General features: G+C 36.0%; 1 protein-coding gene across 5 annotated transcripts in view; it reads left to right on the forward strand.

Annotated features, from left to right (window-relative positions):
- Positions 1–17,223, forward strand: part of SPOPL (speckle type BTB/POZ protein like) — a 39,629-nt gene extending 22,406 nt beyond the window's left edge. For 3 of the 5 annotated variants that reach the window (XM_061354348.1, XM_061354350.1, XM_061354351.1), the window contains exons 5-11: positions 1,013–1,140; positions 6,311–6,488; positions 6,583–6,638; positions 8,275–8,397; positions 10,622–10,764; positions 10,849–10,902; positions 12,991–17,223. In XM_061354348.1, coding sequence (XP_061210332.1) covers positions 1,013–1,140; positions 6,311–6,488; positions 6,583–6,638; positions 8,275–8,397; positions 10,622–10,764; positions 10,849–10,902; positions 12,991–13,135 — 827 coding nt within the window. In that variant the 3' untranslated portion in view covers positions 13,136–17,223. Of the gene's footprint in view, positions 1–1,012; positions 1,141–6,310; positions 6,489–6,582; positions 6,639–8,274; positions 8,398–10,621; positions 10,765–10,848; positions 11,006–12,990 lie in introns of all 5 variants that reach the window. The other 2 variants (XR_009725568.1, XM_061354352.1) reach the window with 2 other exon arrangements.
- The last annotated feature ends 38 nt before the right edge of the window (positions 17,224–17,261 follow it).

A 17,261-nucleotide genomic window follows, 5' to 3' on the forward strand; every position in this document is an offset into this window, starting at 1 on the left:
GACATGTTTCTTGTCCAGCTTTTTTGGAATGAAAAAAAAATCAATCTATCTTGGAGAACTCTTTTTGAGATTTCCTTTCCCCTCCGACTCCATGTTATTTCAGAAGTAGTCTTGCTCTCTTCATTTTGAACAGTCTTTCTAAATCTGATTCAGAATGTGGTTTATTCTACAGATATTCTCAAAGGTATTCCCAAATAACCTCTTTCCCATGTTTTAGTTCCACATAGAAGTATATAATGCTCTTCCCTGTGGAACAAGTGAACACATTATAGCAAACTTGCCATGTAAAATAACTAATCTTTCAGAATTACATGTATTTGCACTAATATGACCTTGGGAACCCTTTTGTGGGCTGTGAATATTAGAACTGGAAAAAAAGGGTTGCATGGTCACAGCAAATCCAATAGATTTAAAAAAATATTAATAATTATCCTAACTATGGCTAAAAGGTAAATATAAATAATACCTTTTTGTGACAAAAAAGGAAGTTCGTTACTTGAAAGCTTTTATTTCTGTTTTGCCTTTTTTAGTGCTCTTACCATATTTCAAAATAATTTCAGCCTGTGAAACATGATTTTCCATTTTAGGAGGAAGTCAAAACAGATTGTTATGACAACTGCAGAAGTGCTGTCAGAATGTACTTGTGGTGACAAATTCATTGTAATGGTACTTCCCTGTGAACAGTTTCTGTTTTGACACGTTGGCATTCTTAAACATTAACTGAAAAACTCCTTTCTTGCTGGATGGTGCCTAAGATAGTGTCTAAGAGGGTGATATGGTTTGAACTGCAAATTTTGCTCTATTAAATTCTACCAAGTGTTTCATAAAATAATGCTATTACAACATTATATTTTTAATAGTTGTGCGTTTTCTCAATGTGACACATGATCCAAACATGCTAAATGGTTTTATTTTTTGATTGACGCTTGGTTTAATGTAGCAATTAGGTGTTGTTATTTGCTAATATTTTTATTTAACTTGCTTTATTTGTACATTAACTGTATTTTATCAGAAAGCCAAAGAGCATATCGATTCGTGCAAGGCAAGGACTGGGGTTTTAAGAAATTTATCCGAAGAGATTTTTTACTGGATGAAGCCAATGGTCTTCTGCCAGATGACAAGCTTACATTATTTTGTGAGGTGGGTATAGGTGTATAAGTGGTAAGCTTTTAAGTAAAATGTTTTCTGCTCTAATAAAGGTTAATGTTGATTTAAACAGTGATATCTTAAAGTTTTCTTCTGTAAACTATAAATACAGTAAAATACACATTTACTTATTTTGTCTGTATTGCATTTGTTCAGTTTTTTTTCTGCGTGTATACTGAAGTGTAGAGTAAGTCTGAATTGATCACTTGTAAACTACTGGGCTTCACCATGAATCTCCTAGGATTACTTTAGGATCACCTTTGTAAAAGGTGGTTTACCCATGCTCTCTGTAGAAGTACTCTTACTGAGGTCGCTTTTATTTAAAGATGTTGCATTTGGAATTACAGGATTGGTTTTCACTGGATAAGCAAAAAGAATGTCTGCATGTTGGTTTACATTATAAAACCCCCAACTGATTGTCAGAATCTGTATTTCTGTAATATCATAATTGATGGTTTTAACCAATGATCAGATATTTCCAGTAAATGAAATACTTTTTTTTTTTTTTTAATAATTTTACATTTTGCTTTCTGAACAAATGCAAGTATTCTGTAGAAGAACTGCTTAATATTGAGAATTAATATTGAGAGCTGTGGTATATATTTAACTTCATGGTGCATCCGGGGTCACTTCTATATCGTTATACTGTAACCTAAATTGTCATTAAAATTCAGTAAAATGCTTACTCAATGTTAAAAATGGGAACTAGAGAAAATATAAGTAGAGTGTAAAATACTCATTGGCTGGTTATCTCTGCTACCATAAAGTGATTAGTGACTTAGGAGGATGATAGATGTTCTCACTGCTAATAAGTTTGCTTTGATCTGTGTATTTACAGGAAATATGTAAAATTGCCTTGGCAAGATTACAATTTAATTATATGTCATTAATGCTATGTAGGAAGAATAATTGAAATGTGGCCCCTGAGACTAGATATTGCAAATATAGTGCATCTTATTTTCACTTAGACAAGTTAAATGAGCAGCATGATAAATTTGTTATGAATACAATTATTTGGGTGATAAAAGCTTATGTAACAAGTGTCTTGTGGTTCTGTGAAGATACTTTTGGGTATTTTCTCATTTTAAGTTTTCCTTGTAATGAATACTTTATAGAATCATAGAATCATAGAATAGTTAGGGTTGGAAAGGACCTTAAGATCAATGAGTTCCAACCCCCCTTCCATGGGCAGGGAGACCTCGCTCTAAACCATATCACCCAAGGCCTCATCTGAGCTGGCCTTGAACACTGCCAGTGATGGAGCATTCACAACCTCCTTGGGCAGCCTATTCCAGTGCCTCACCACCCTAACAGGAAAGAATTTCCTCCTTATATCCAATCTAAACTTCCCCTGTTTAAGTTTTAACCCATTACCCCCTGTCCTATCACTACAGTCCCTAATGAAGAGTCCATCCCCAGCATCCTTATAGGCCCCTTCAGATACTGGAAGGCTGCTATGAGGTCTCCACGCAGCCTTCTCCAGGCTGAGCAGTCCCAACTTTCTCAGCCTGTCTTCATATGGGAGGTGCTCCAGTCCCCTGATCATCCTGGTGGCCCTCCTCTGGACTTGTTCCAACAGTTCCATGTCCTTTTTATGTTGAGGACACCAGAACTGCACACAATGCTCCAAGTGAGGTCTCACGAGATCAGAGTAGAGGGCCAGGATCACCTCCTTTGACCTGCTGGTCACTCTGCTTTTGATGCAGCCCAGGAGACGGTTGGCTTTCTGGGCTGCAAGTGCACACTGAAGCCGGCTCATGTTCATTTTCTCATCGACCAGCACCCCCAAGTCCTTCTCCGCAGGGCTGCTCTGAATCTCTTCTCTGCCCAGCCTGTAGCTGTGTCTGGGATTACTTTGATGTAAATGAACAACTCATAAAAACAGTTGTTTTTGTAAATAGGTCACTATTTAATTTTAAGGTTTTTTGCTTTGTTTTTTAAAATTGAACAAATACTGAATTTTCCAGAAAGAAACATTGTTATGTAAATCTTGATGCTAATCTTTAAATATAGCTGTGTTTCGCTACAAAACTTCTTGATGTCTTAATGCGAATGGCTTTTTTTGAAGTGTTTGACCTACCCCGGTTACAAATGCTGGAAGAAAGTACATTTATTTGTGTACAGTGAGCATGTTAAATAACTTCTGGCTTACTTTAGGCTGAAGGGGAAAAAAAACATCAGAAATCCAAATAATTTTGAAATTAGTTTAATCTGGTATGCTCTGTTGTTTCTAATGACACCTGAAGGACTAGGTGTTGTTTGAAGGACTTGTTTCTATAGACAAGTTTGAAGTTTTTGTCTTTTAGAAGTGACCTGTAAGTTGTAATTTCTGTGTTTGCCTTCCTACTTGTATCATAGTTGGAGGACTGACCACTTCTTAAAATGATGTTGTTAAAATTTACCAGAAATAGCAGGTATTTAGTAAAGATCCGTGGGTACCTGCTGTGCTGGTTGGCTCTTTTCCCCATTTGAATTGCAGGATTATTTGGTCTTCCTTGGCAGCAAAGATACTCCTTCTGTGTTGTTGAGTGTTCTTGACTATGTCCTTGGACTGCAAACTGAAGGGTTTAATACTTAGTTAAGTTAAATACTTTGCAAAGTCTGGTGTCGCCACTGACAAGTGACCTCCTGATTAAATAAAACTTCATAATTATTTTTTTTAAGCAAACTGATGTGTTTTGCTCAGTTTGCATGTTCCATATGACCTACAGTTACTGACGTCTTGCAGGTATTTTTGCTGATAGAATAGTAAATTCTCTGCAGGGATGTTTTTCCTAGTGCGTGCTTTCACAGATCTCTTACGTAGCTTACATTGAGAAAGTAGTCTGGAGTATCACTTAAATTATCTTTACGATTAGATCACCATAGGTTCAAAACCAAGAAAATAATAGACATTATCCACATTAACTGTCTTCACGCACAAAACTTGAACAAGTCCTAGTTTATGCATTTTTCTATACCCTTACATGTGAGAGACTGCAGTGCAAATAAGACCTGTACCCCTAAAGTATGCAGGCTGCACAAAAGCTGCATGTTGGATAGCTTCCTAAGCAGTAAAATACATCAGACCTTTTGGATGGAGTACCTGGAAATCCTGGCTGGATTGCTGCTGCTCTTTGAAATAGATTGTTTGCTGTTCTAACATCTTCTCATCATCCCTCAGTTCAGTAAAGAAATACCTTTGCTCTTGCAAGTGATTTTTTTTTTTTTTTTAATAAACACAAGTAAGGATTGTATCAGGTGTTACTCAGCCTGAGATGAGGTTTCAATAGTTATGTGGGATTAACTTCATCGGATTTCAGCTTGATTTAAACAAATTTAAAAAAACCCAACAAAATGAACCATCTGGACAAGTGAGATATGAAATATCAGACTCTTGTTAAGTGTCTGTATTTAGAATTTTTAAAACTTGTTACTGTCAATAGATAATACCTGCCAAGCGTCTCAGAGGTAGGAGACTTGAATTAAAATTTTGCTTGGGTTATATCTTTAAAGGATGGATCATAGCAAATTGTTGTGTTGCACAACTACTGATGTGTATTAAAAACCAACAGAAGTTTGGAAGATCAGAGGTCAATTTAATTACACATAAAGAATGTGTAGGTGACCTTCCTAGGCACTTGTCTATAGCCAGCAAGAGGATGCTGTGCAGGCAATTGGATCAGGAACTGTGAGTCAAGTCTCTGAAGAAGCAGAACTCTCCTTTGACAACAGAAGAGTAGCTTTGCTAAGCTGAAACTTTGTGTGTATGTATATCTCTTGAAATCACTGTGTGCATGAAGTGTGAAATCAAGTACGCAATAGCTCTGTAGATTTTTAGTGTTATAAATTTATAGTCTTAATGTAAAACTGAAATTTCACAGTGCCTGGGGTATATATTTTTTTCCTTTAAAAGGTGGAAGAATATAAAGGAATTTCTATTGATCACAAGGGGGTATGGGATGAAATGGGAATTAGGCAGTGATTCAAATTCCCAAGCTGCTGTCCTTATTTGATCATCTTCCACTTCTGATCTGGAGTTTTGTTTGCTGTGCTTCAACTTTCTGTGCAGCTTAGCTGTGCTGTTTTGTTTTCTGCCAGATTTATTCCAGATGCTGTGCCTCTAGAAATCAAACTGAGCACTGATCTTAACAGTATCAGCATTTTCTCTTAATACATAACTCTATTGTTCTGTATTTTGGAGATCTTGTGATCAAGATCTTGTAGTATGTCTCTTATTTACAAAAGTGGGGTTTTTTTCCTTAGGCGTGTGATCGCGGGGAACAGAAGTGAAACCTGCTGAGCGCTTCTGTTTTCCCAACGTACATTAAAACAATATGTAAAGATATCTGAAAAAAAGCATGTAAGAATGCTGCTGTCCTGTTCTCTTCTTATGTGACAGATTTAAACATGGGGAATAATGGCAATATATTCACTTCAAATGCACGTATTTCACAGTTTTCTTAATTAATTCTGTACAAAAATGACATCCTGTGAGCATGCATTTCACTATTGAAGTTACCTACTCCATCTTTTACTTAATTGACTTACATTGCTAAAATAATGGCTTTTAACCTTGTTTGGAAAACAATGACTGCTGATTTCAGCCTCAGCTGTATACAGTAAAATGAAACAATGGAGGACCTATGTTACTTGCACTTAGTTTTATTATCACATTGCAGGTGAAGTATGAACTTACTGTAGTTAAAGTTATAATTATTCAAAGTTTCTATGGATTATTCCCTTAAAACTTTGCTGTGAGCTCGTGATCTTGATGATCTGTTTACAATTTTATATGGTATGTATTTTGCTTAAATGTGTAAAGAGTGAACGGTTATCTCTGAAAGATAGTTAACTTTTTTTTATCCCACTGATATCCCAAAAGACATATTGATATTTTGGCTTCTCTCTCTGGTGGCATGTGGTATTCTGCTCTTTTTGTTTGTTTGGTTGGTTGGTTTGGTTGGATAAATGCAAAATACTAGTCTCTAAGTAAAGCCCTGTTTGTTTTATATTGCTTAAAAGTAAACTGTAAAGCATTGGTTTATGGTTCTGGCCTAATGCCAAAAACATCACTTTTTTTGCTTTGCTTTGGAATTGCTGAAATTCTAGCAATAGGTGCTGTAATATAATTATTACTGTCATTCAGTTATGAAGGAGTTGTCTTGCTGTGATTTTCTGTTAGGTAAGCGTGGTCCAAGACTCAGTAAATATATCAGGACAGTCTAATACAAACACTTTGAAGGTACCTGAATGTCGACTAGCAGAAGATTTAGGGAATCTCTGGGAAACAACAAGATTTACAGATTGCAGTTTTTATGTAGGAGGACAAGAATTCAAAGCTCATAAATCTGTCCTTGCAGGTACTTTCTACTTTTGTATTGCTATTACTTCGTAATTTAAATTGCTGAAAATTTGAAATTTGGCTGTATTCAATATTTACTTTTCTTGATACAGCACGATCTCCAGTTTTTAATGCAATGTTTGAACATGAAATGGAGGAAAGTAAAAAGGTAAGCATTACTGAAAACTTCACATGTAAATGTTTGTATCTTGTGAAAAAGGGGAAAGTTGCAGAAAACTCAAATATTACAAATTGAGGAAGACGAGTACTGTACGATGATGCAGGAGTGGAGGAGGGTACTACTCCTGATTGCTCTCCTGGTGAGTTCTGCGGGAATTTGCTTGTGTAGAAAGAACAGTTAGGGTTGAATGTGGAAGGGTTCTGGAGGATTTGTTCTTGTAAGTACTTGTACCTACCCTAGATCAGTCAGGGTTTTCTAATAGTAGCTACTTACGTAATTGACCTTATAATCTCTGCCCCTGTTTTTGCTTTAGTTTATGCCTTCACATAAGCTGATTGACTTGACTAATGTTTTACAATAAATTAAAACATTTTATATGGTAGCTAGGAGACATAGAAACAACAGGTGAATTATGACTAAAATTAAGCCCTGAGACAGTGAAGCTCTCCTTTTCATTCAGTTTCTGCAGGTACTTGACCTGTGTGTTTTGGATGGATAGTTACTTAGCACAGAGAGCTACTGCTCCTTTTATGCACTTGATCTCTCCCACACTAAGGAGTTGTGTCTTTCCTGAAGAAAAGTATCTGAAATGGGTTGGTTATATGCAGAATCCATAAAAAAAGCAAGGAACTGATCAGCTCACTGAAGAGTTGTAATAGATGACCATCACTTAGTCTTGGAGGCTGCAAGGTTGCCGCTGATGTGAACAAATACATTGGATGAATATGGGTTGGGAGTACAGTTGGGTTTCACAAGCATGGCATTTTTCTTCCCTGCACTTACGCAATCTGGAAAATTTCACAGGTAGATTTGGAATACTGGAAGCATTTTGTAGAGATTTCTGAACTGAAAGAAATCCAGATATGTCACAGCTTCAGTAATGCACCACTGCTGGGGGCCTCCACCTTCATGTTGACAGTGAATCACTAGTGCAGCCTTACTCATAAATACTGTTTGTGGTTCAGTGGATAGGAAACCAGAACATGTGCATCTCATGTACTGCTGTGTACTCCATTCAGAAGCCTGGTGCTTGCTTCTACATCTTTGAAATAATTTCCTACTTTGTTAGTTGCTTATAGGGAATACTACTTGAGGGTGGGGTCAACCATGTAATACCGCAGTTTTATTAGGATGGGCTTCAGCACATATAATGTCAGCTTTTGCGTTTGCTTTTTTTGATTCCAAGAGCCAAACGTAGGCTGCGTTAACTCAGTCAAAGTCGAGCCAAAATGTCTGACTTTATTCTGTCTGGTGGTCTGACTTGTGGTATTCCAAGCACAGCATTGTTGGGTTGGAAGCTCAGCAGCACTTTTAAGTATTCCTGAAACTGTGCCTTGATTTTTTTATGTACAGCCTATGGAATAGTCCAGAGTTGGACATGTCTAGAAAAAAGTTGCAGTTATTCCTGGTGTTCCCAACTGATTTCCATGGGATTTTAAGAGCTGTTAATTTTTATTTACTTTCTGCTTAATATTGTTGAATGCTAACCGAAGTTTGTAAGGATTTTGCATGATGGATGGCAAATGAAAACTTGTAGTGTTCATCAGATGATATTTGATATGTTAAAGTTGTAGCTAAATTTTAGAGGCATTTATTGAGTTTTCTTTTTTTTTTTTTTTACCAGAATCGTGTAGAGATAAATGATGTAGATCCTGAAGTTTTTAAAGAAATGATGAGGTTCATTTACACGGGAAAAGCACCAAACCTTGAAAAAATGGCTGACAATTTGTTAGCAGCTGCAGACAAAGTAAGTTATTGACTTTTAAGTTCTCAAACCTTATGTTTGCTTGTGGAATTTTCTTCTAAAAAAAAACAAAACCAATAAACCCACCACTTTCTTTCAGATTGATGTGTATTTTTATTTTATTTTATTTTTTATTTTATTTTCTTTATTTTATTTTAATTTAATTTAATTTAATTTTATTTTATTATGAGAAGCAGATTTCATCAGAAATAGAGCAAGAAGGGAAAGGATAGCCTTTTAGCAATAGAAGGCTGATAAATCTTTCTTGACCAGAAGTGTTTCAGATTAATTATATTTACTACCCAATTTTTAATTTTTTTTTTTGAGAGAGATTGAGGACCATTAATATACTTGGAAAATTGGTCTTGAATAGAATGTATCCTAGATCTTTGTGCTCTTGAAGAGGATATATGCAAGTGTTTGAATTAACTGTGCTTCCTAAAGTACTGCTACTTCAGAACTTTCATTTTGTTTTCCCTACAAACATAATAGTTTTAGCTTTTCATCTCTTCTGTATTGGAACTTTGTCTACTTTAAATTGTCACTCGGTGAAATACTTTTTCTACAATGATATTTGAGATAAAGGGCTTTTAGTAGCACAGCAGTTAAGATGAGATTATTCCCTATAATAATTTACAGTTTTCTAACTTTTGATCCCAATACCTGATTTTTTTTCTTCACTGCTTTACAGCTTGAGTTAAAATTTTACTTAGCTATCCTCAGAGGACGCACAGTTGTCTTTCCCTGAGGAGGCAGAAGTAGTTTAGAATCCAGAAAATACTCACTTCACTGTGTGTAATTGAAGTTTTCACTTTCAGCTGCAATGGCAATTTCTTAAACTACCTTTGCAGTTCTGGTATTGGTTGAGCAATCATATCTGTAAAATATTAGTGGTGAAAATTGCCTGTTCTCATAATCAGTCCTAATATAAAACATTTAACATAATAAATCATACCAGTAGTTAATTTAAAGAAAAAAATACAGTATTTTTTTTTTTCTGGCAATTTAGTAGATTCTTAAGTTTTCAAGATCTTTTGACCTGGCCTTGGTAACTTGCCACTCTTGCTCTTTTCACCTCTCTTTGCCAGCATCTTATCTTCCAAAACTGATGGTGTTTTGTCAAGTTTCAGTATACCCAAACAGAAAGGTGAAGTGGTGATATTTTATGAATGCTGGCCTTTATTTAGCGCATAATTGATAAATGTAGATAATAAGTTGCAGTGGTGGGATTGTCTGTGATATCTGGGAATAAAAATGGAAACTTTATTCCTTTTGAATATGAAATAATGATCTAAAAGAAAAATTAGTGTTTTATATTTTACAGAAGGCATTATTCCTACCAGGTGATACCTTTATTTAGAGTAAATAAATATCAGTTAGAACAAATCTACACTGCTGTATCTCGAGGAGCACTATCGAAATAAAATGGAAGTAAAAATGCATAGGTCTAGAAACATAGAAGTTAGCCCAGTAATTTGACTTGAGTGGCATTTCTTCATTGTATTCAACAGTTGCTAATACAAATGTATAAGTGGTGACTTCAGTATGTGCTGCTTTTCTAAAATTCTTTTCACACTTGAAAGCTCTTATCTGGAGGATGCTAAACTAAATGGGATGGGTAAGCTCTCAGTAGTAATGTATACAGCTGAATGAAACCTGTTCATACTATGACATCCTTCAGAAAAGAAGCATGGTTTATTAATGGAGTATATAACGTGGGAATACAATTCTTTTACATCAGCTTTCTGGTAGGCTGTGTCAGAGGTATGGAAGAAATAAAGAAATTCAGAGGTAGGGGTAGGACTGAATTTGGAATAAGCTAGTTTAATGTATTTTCCAGTGGACATTTTCATGAATGTTAACACTGTATAATTTCTTGCCCCTCACTTTGAGATGTATACCTGTCTAATATAGAGCCGGTGTCTCTTTCTTGCTCTTCTCCCCTACCAAACTGAAGGAAAATGAAAACTTCTGAACGAGTTATTTTTGTTTTAAAGTTCTCCTAGTAAAGCATTTGATCAGTTTGTGTCAAACCTGATACATGTCTTACCATTTGAGGACTCTTCAGTGCAGCATATTGAATTAGATTTATCTGTTTGGAAGTGGCTTGATGTTAAGGTTGAGAGGCACCTAGCACTTTCATGACTAGAACTGTCATAAAAACTGTAGAGGACTGGTGGAAAAAATGAGTTTGAAGAATGATTAGTGTAGTTTTTTCTTTTATCAGTATGCACTGGAACGGCTGAAGGTCATGTGTGAGGAAGCACTCTGTAGTAACCTCTCGGTAGAAAATGTTGCTGACATTCTTATCCTCGCAGATTTGCACAGCGCTGAACAATTAAAAGCACAAGCAATAGACTTCATTAACAGGCAAGTAATATTTTTGAGACTGTACATATATTTGTATTTAAGCTCTGTGTACATTTTCATCATCAGCATGGCTCTTTCTTACAGGTGCAGTGTTCTTAGACAACTTGGGTGTAAAGATGGGAAAAACTGGAATAGCAAGTAAGTTTTCCTGCCTCACGATGTTCTGTACAAACTGCTAAATAGACTGCAGATCTTAAGAACTGTTGCTTCATGTCCACAATACTGAGGCCAGTCACTGACTGTAAGTAAAGTAGGATTCAGCAGATGATACCTCAGTTAGGATTGTGACTTCCCCTTTAACTGATAGGTAGAGTTAATTGCCTTCCAATGTGAAATCCTAACAATAGCTAGTTTTCATTCCTCTCCCCCACTTGTATAAGTGCTGTGAGATGGTGGCAGCGACCTTTATAAATGGAACTATTCTCTTGACTAACCAGGTTTATGCCTGGAGGACTGACAACCCCAGTGTGGTTTCATAACTTGCTTAGGTCAATATGAATCTGCAGTATTTCCAAAGAAAGGAGGGCAGTTGCTCTTTTTTGCCTTTGGCAGCATTTGTGCACCTTCCCGCGTGCCAGCACTAGTACTCTTGAGGCCACACAACTAGTCGGGTCCCTCTGATCTGGCTGGCTCTCTAAGTGCTTCTGTCTACTGGGAATAGCTCAAGAATATATGGCTTAGACTGTAAGACCAGTTGCAGCATGTATTTGGAACAGCTCAAGTGAATCACAGAATAGAAGACAGCCAGCTTCAGAACAGCCAGCGGTAGGCTGAAACAGTGAAACGAAGCAGAGCAGTTATCTTACTGTCAGAATCTCCAGAGAAGTTAAAATGTATGTTGTACCAGTTGCTTTAAAATTAGTGTTTCTCTAACAACAGCAACAAAAATCTTCACAGGCCTAATGATTGAGCATGCTGTGGAAAAGGGAGTGGTAGAAGGTAAATAGTGAAATACTAGTAGAAAGTAAAGATAAGTCAGCATATGTAACAATGTAAACTAGCAGATGTATTCCTTTTCGAGTGATTTGGAATTTACTGAGCTGACTTGTGTCTTGGCACATTGCTATTAAAGATGCTGGTCATCTTTGCTTCAGCTAAAGCATCTGCAATAAATCAGGGAAATAACATGAGAAGGCCTGGCTTAATTTACTAACACTTGGCACCAGGGAGTCTGAACTTTGATGTTGTTTCCCAAAGCACTTACCTTTACTGACTTGCAGCAGAAGATTAAAGACTTGCATTAGAAATGTGCAAAGGTTATTTAAAGATCATATGGTACAGATATGGTACAGATGTTGTCTGTTAACTTTATGCTTAACAGTATTCCTGAAGCAGTATGAGGGTGCTCATGAAAGGCTTTTGAAAATGCAGGGTAGCAGAAACCTGGGATTCATGCATAAGTTGTTGGTTCAAAGTTACGAATTTATCCTGTGTCAATGTGGCATGCATACCAACCAGTGTAATGTTCTTCATGTGCAGAAGAATCTATATTCACAAAAAAGTAAACATATACATTGAGAAAATACATAGCTTTTAATTTCCTGGATACTTGCTGAAATTTGTTGTTGCTTCTGTGTTAGTTAAGAATTCCTAGTGGCCATTGAAAGCCGTTCTGAGTGTAGTCTGTGATTTTTGTACTGAAGGAGTGAATATTCTCAAGTATACTCCACTGGCAGTGAAACTGTGAGCTCGCAGTGAAGGGCTCTGTAGTCAGGCAGCTAATCTGTCTTCATTGCTTTTTCTAACATATGAACTACATCATTTTTGCTGCTGTTTTATCTGATTCATCTTGTCATCATTCTCTCTCTAAGTCGAGCATGCCCTTCTATGTAATGAAATTACCATGTCTTCCCTAGCTTTTCATGTCTACACTAGACCTCACTTTCTTCTGGATTTCCTCTTACTTTTACTGTGTTTTTCCTGAGCAATTTCAAGGTGGTTATCTTAACACAGTGCCCAGTATTGGATGCAGGCATCTAGCTAATGTGTTGTCAGTACTAAGTAAAGCAGAATAAGTACCTTATGTCCTACATGTGATGGTATTAGTATCCCCAAATTGCAGTTCGCTGTTTCTTTCCAGTGGCATCCTTACCAGCATTCGTAAACTCTGTCTCATAATGTTCAGCTGCTTTTCTGTGATAGTTGTCTTGCCTGCTCTTCTCAACTGCATATTTTTGCATTTGGTTTGTAAAGTTGTGTGACTGTTATTAATACTTCTGTTTTCAGCCAAGCAACAGACATAATGGAAACAGCAGGCTGGAAGTCCATGATCCACTCCCACCCTCACTTAGTAGCAGAGGCCTTTCGCGCACTAGCATCTGCACAGTGTCCACAGTTTGGCATTCCACGCAAACGGCTAAAACAGTCATGAAAACTTCCATGAACTTTAGAGAAACTGAATTGACTCCATGTCCAGAGGTGTTTTCACAAACCATAAAAAGAGTTTTTGTTATCCTTGTCCACAGAACAGAACCTGAAAAAGCCTATTGTTTGCTTTTCAGATGGATAATTTATGGTTTAATCCTCAGCTTTAAATTAGACTGATTCATTCACTGAAAGGCCTTAAATTATCTTCAATGACTCTAGTCCATATAGTCTAATGTATCTTGATTTTTTTATTATTATTATTATTTTTTTATGTGCCTTGTCTTTTTGACTAGGCTCTGCAGGATTGCACTAGCGCCATAATGCAGTAAAGTTGATAACTGAAGATTAATTTTTGAAAGGGATCTTCCATTATTTTCAGAAGAAAAAAAAAAGATTATAGTTTGGTCCTGTGCTAAACTGGAAGGTTTTAACTAGCCTCTCATTAAAAGCACTTGAATCAGAGGCACATAACGTACCCTAGGCAAGTGTTGAATATGGGGAGAGCCTGTTTACCTTCAGCAAATGCTTACAGGCTATTTATGGCAATATACTGCTTTGAACATAATTTATTTTTCATTGTGGGGGCAAATATGCAACGGTTTGGCCCAAAAATGTATTTTCATTACAGTTTGTAATGCTTATTGTGTGTGTGTCAAAGCTGTCCAAATGGTAAAAAGAAACACAGAATAAACCTCTTGCTTGTGTTTCTTTACGGTCCATCGTTAGTTTACATTTAATGCAGAACTGAACAGAGGTAAAGATTGTTCAATGTGAAAACAGAATAGTATTGTATATTGGAAAAAATATATCCCATGTGTATGGTTACATAGGAAAGTAAGGGATGCGTAGAATGACCAAATGTAAATTGAAGAAATGGGCCAAATGGATTCTGAATATGCACTTTTAATGTGTAACTTTTGTATGTTGTGTGGTACATATATATTTTGCTTTTGATGAATTAATGAGGTACAGGTAATTGTGGCTTAACTTTCTAGACACATTTTAAGATGCCCACAGCCACATGGGATTTAGTTTTGTTAGAAAAGAAAGGCATGTCTTTTTAAGACTCAATTGAAGGTGGCTATTGCAAGCTTTCATATTTAAGTAACAATGTTTTTGCTTATTTGAAAAAGGCATGTGAATGGCAAAGTTTTGAAGGGTTTTTTCCCATCTTGACCTATGTGCACAGCTTTCATTAACACCTGAGAAGGTTATGTACACATCAAGAGGAATATTTCCCTGAAATGTCAGATGGAGTTTGCAAGCAAAGACTTGCTCAGTCTTGCATTTCAGTTATTGTACTAGCATTGTGGATGGTATTGAAATTCTGCATAATGTGAAAAGGATGAAACATTTATAAACTGCTTGTCATGGGCCAGTTCTTTATGATGCGAACCTTAGCTTTAATATCAACATCCTCAGTGTTTGATAGCATTGTTTACAATTGGGAGGAAAAATCTGCAGTAGTGCACACTCTAAATGTTTCCTGAGTTATTGCATTGAGTTTACTGTAATAGTGATAATATGCTATACTTTTTGGGGAAGACTTGGGTTAGCAGTGGGGAATGGAAGGAGATCTCACCTAATTTATGAACATATTTGCATAAGGGGGTTAGGTTGCCTATTAAAAAAAAAGTCATGCAGGGAGGAGAGAGGAAGAGTTTCAGATTGTTTACTATCTTAAAATCTCTCTCCATCCTCATTTCATTAGGATTCATCTGAATTGCTCTGAAGGAAATTTTTAGAGGAAAGAGTATATAGTTTTATACTTTGGCATCTAGGATACCACTAGCAAAGGTAAATTGGAAAAAATGCTCAGTTCCATTTTTGAACAATAAAATAACCTCTAAAGATGCATTTTCTTCTTACCTTCTAACTAAGTCTTTATGATGGATAAAGTGTAAAATCAGAAACTTTAATAGAACGTAAGGCATCAAATTATATATTTGCAGAGATTTATCCTTTTATCAATTTAAAAATATTTATCTAAAGTAAGATCTCATAAGCATTCTTCATAATAAGACAAAATTAATTGTTCTCTCCAAAGTAGTGATGTTTTTGCTGCACTGTGTAATGCGTTAGGACTATATATCCTCGTACTCATCACTGGTAAAACTTGCAGCTCTAACATACAAAGTGACTTGAATATGTAATGCTGTAATGATTGTCCAGTTCAGCTTACTCAAAAATATCAACGTACAGTAATCAAATGGAAAGCTTAAGGACTTTTATGAATTTTTTTTAATAGAAGCTTAATAGCACACTTTATACCAAAAGATGTTAGACACTATGCTGTAATATTACCTACATTGTAGAGTGTCCACTTTTCAAGTCAGACAATGTGTATCATACATTACACTAACAGGAAAAAAAAACAAACAACCCACATGGTGATTGATCTGTTTAGATATTTTATTATGTATGTTTTGAAGTTTTGTCAGCTCTTGCGAAAAAAAGTGAAACAGTTGCTGTATTATTGAGTGCACTAATTATTCACCTCTTATTCTTTAATTAACTACATGCAGTGTTCTCACTGGAACAGGGCTGTCTGGTAATCATAACCTTCTCCTTTGGAGTCAGTAGCTTGTTTTTATTCCCCACATCTCAAGAGCTTGCCCTTCAAAACCTCAGTTACCGGTTCTAAGTGCAGCAGGTATGAAACTATCTGATACAAATGGACAGTTTTTTTCAGGCTGAAATCTTTAAGGGTTTTTCTTAGTTTTATATATGTACTAGGAATATAATGTATGAAGGTGCCATGTTTTGGCTTGCCAACACTACTCCCTCAGATAGATGTGACCCATTGCTTCCATACTTTTCTGGGGAGAACTCTGCATGTGTCCTGTGTGTGCGTGCGTGTGTGTATGACTGTGCGGTGTTTTTTGTCAAGAATGACTTTCTAAAAATAAGGACTCAATTTGCTGTTAAAACGCTATTATGTATTATATTATTTTTTTTTTTTTTCATTTGAACCTCTCCTAAGGAGAAGCTTTGGGTGGGAGATGCTTCAATAAATGATTCTTATTTCTGAGTCCATTTACTGCATGCAGAAGTATGAACACATTGTGCCTTTTTAGGAAAACGTTGTAACGAAGGGAATATTTAACAGGACACAAGATCTTTTTTAAAAGGTAATCTTAAAGGTGGAGTATGCTATTTGATATACAATTGAGATTGAAAAGTTACAAATTGCCCATTTAGGCTCTGTTGCATGTTGATTCTTTCTACCTAATTTCACTGAGGTAGAAACTACACAAAAAAGTGGAATAAGTCTTACAGATACAAGTTGAGTAATGGTATATTTTTGTGAAAATGTGAAAATACTTGCTGTTACAAGATAAGTGTATGTCAAAATGTGATAATCATGGACACAAAGTTAGTTTCACAAGTTACTCTAGTCTGATGTTTTTCTAAACATTGGGTATAAAGTCTACCTTTGCACAGACGGTCAGTAGAAGACCTACATGGAGATTATGTTCCTTTTAAATCCTTATAGTAAGGTTTCTCCCTTGGGAGAATAAAACGATGTGCAGTATTTGAAACTGTGTTTTCATGAAAGACAGTGAATTGCAAGTGTGAGCTATTGCTACCTGGAATACTGTTCAATTTCATTGGATTTTACAGTTGGTTAAAATTTCTGAGTTTAATGGATTTACTTTTTGTAATTGACAAACAGAATGTTAACTGTGTGCTGTCTGGTGTTGATAGTGCATTTAGTGCAGAGCTTAGCTCCTTAGCTAGCAAGACACTTAGTCTCGTAACTTGGCTTCTGCTTACAGTAAATGGACTACGTTTGTAAAGGGAATTCACTATTTCAAATGTTTTGCAAGGAACTTCACTGTATTTGTAACCTGTTTTTTGAAGGCGTAAGATCAGTGAGTCCTATTTTAGAAATTAAACCAGTGAAGTGACTTAGACCTGGTTTGGGGTGGAAATGATCAAAAGAATTCAGATATGTAAACAATTGTATCAAACCATCCAGCCTTTTTTTATCAGCTGATGTTAATGGTGAAATACTTTTTGTACCTTGTTGCTGAAAATATTTTTGCATTTCAGCCATCAAGTTACAATAAAGTTGTTACTTATACAGAATGTGTCTGTGTGGCTTGTATTTGGTTTATTTCCTGTAT

Source organism: Neopsephotus bourkii, unplaced genomic scaffold (assembly GCF_033783945.1).
Source record: "Neopsephotus bourkii isolate Nb327-2 ecotype Australia unplaced genomic scaffold, CSIRO-AGI_Nbou_v1 NB_730, whole genome shotgun sequence".
In the NCBI taxonomy this organism is placed as follows: Eukaryota; Metazoa; Chordata; class Aves; order Psittaciformes; family Psittacidae; genus Neopsephotus; species Neopsephotus bourkii.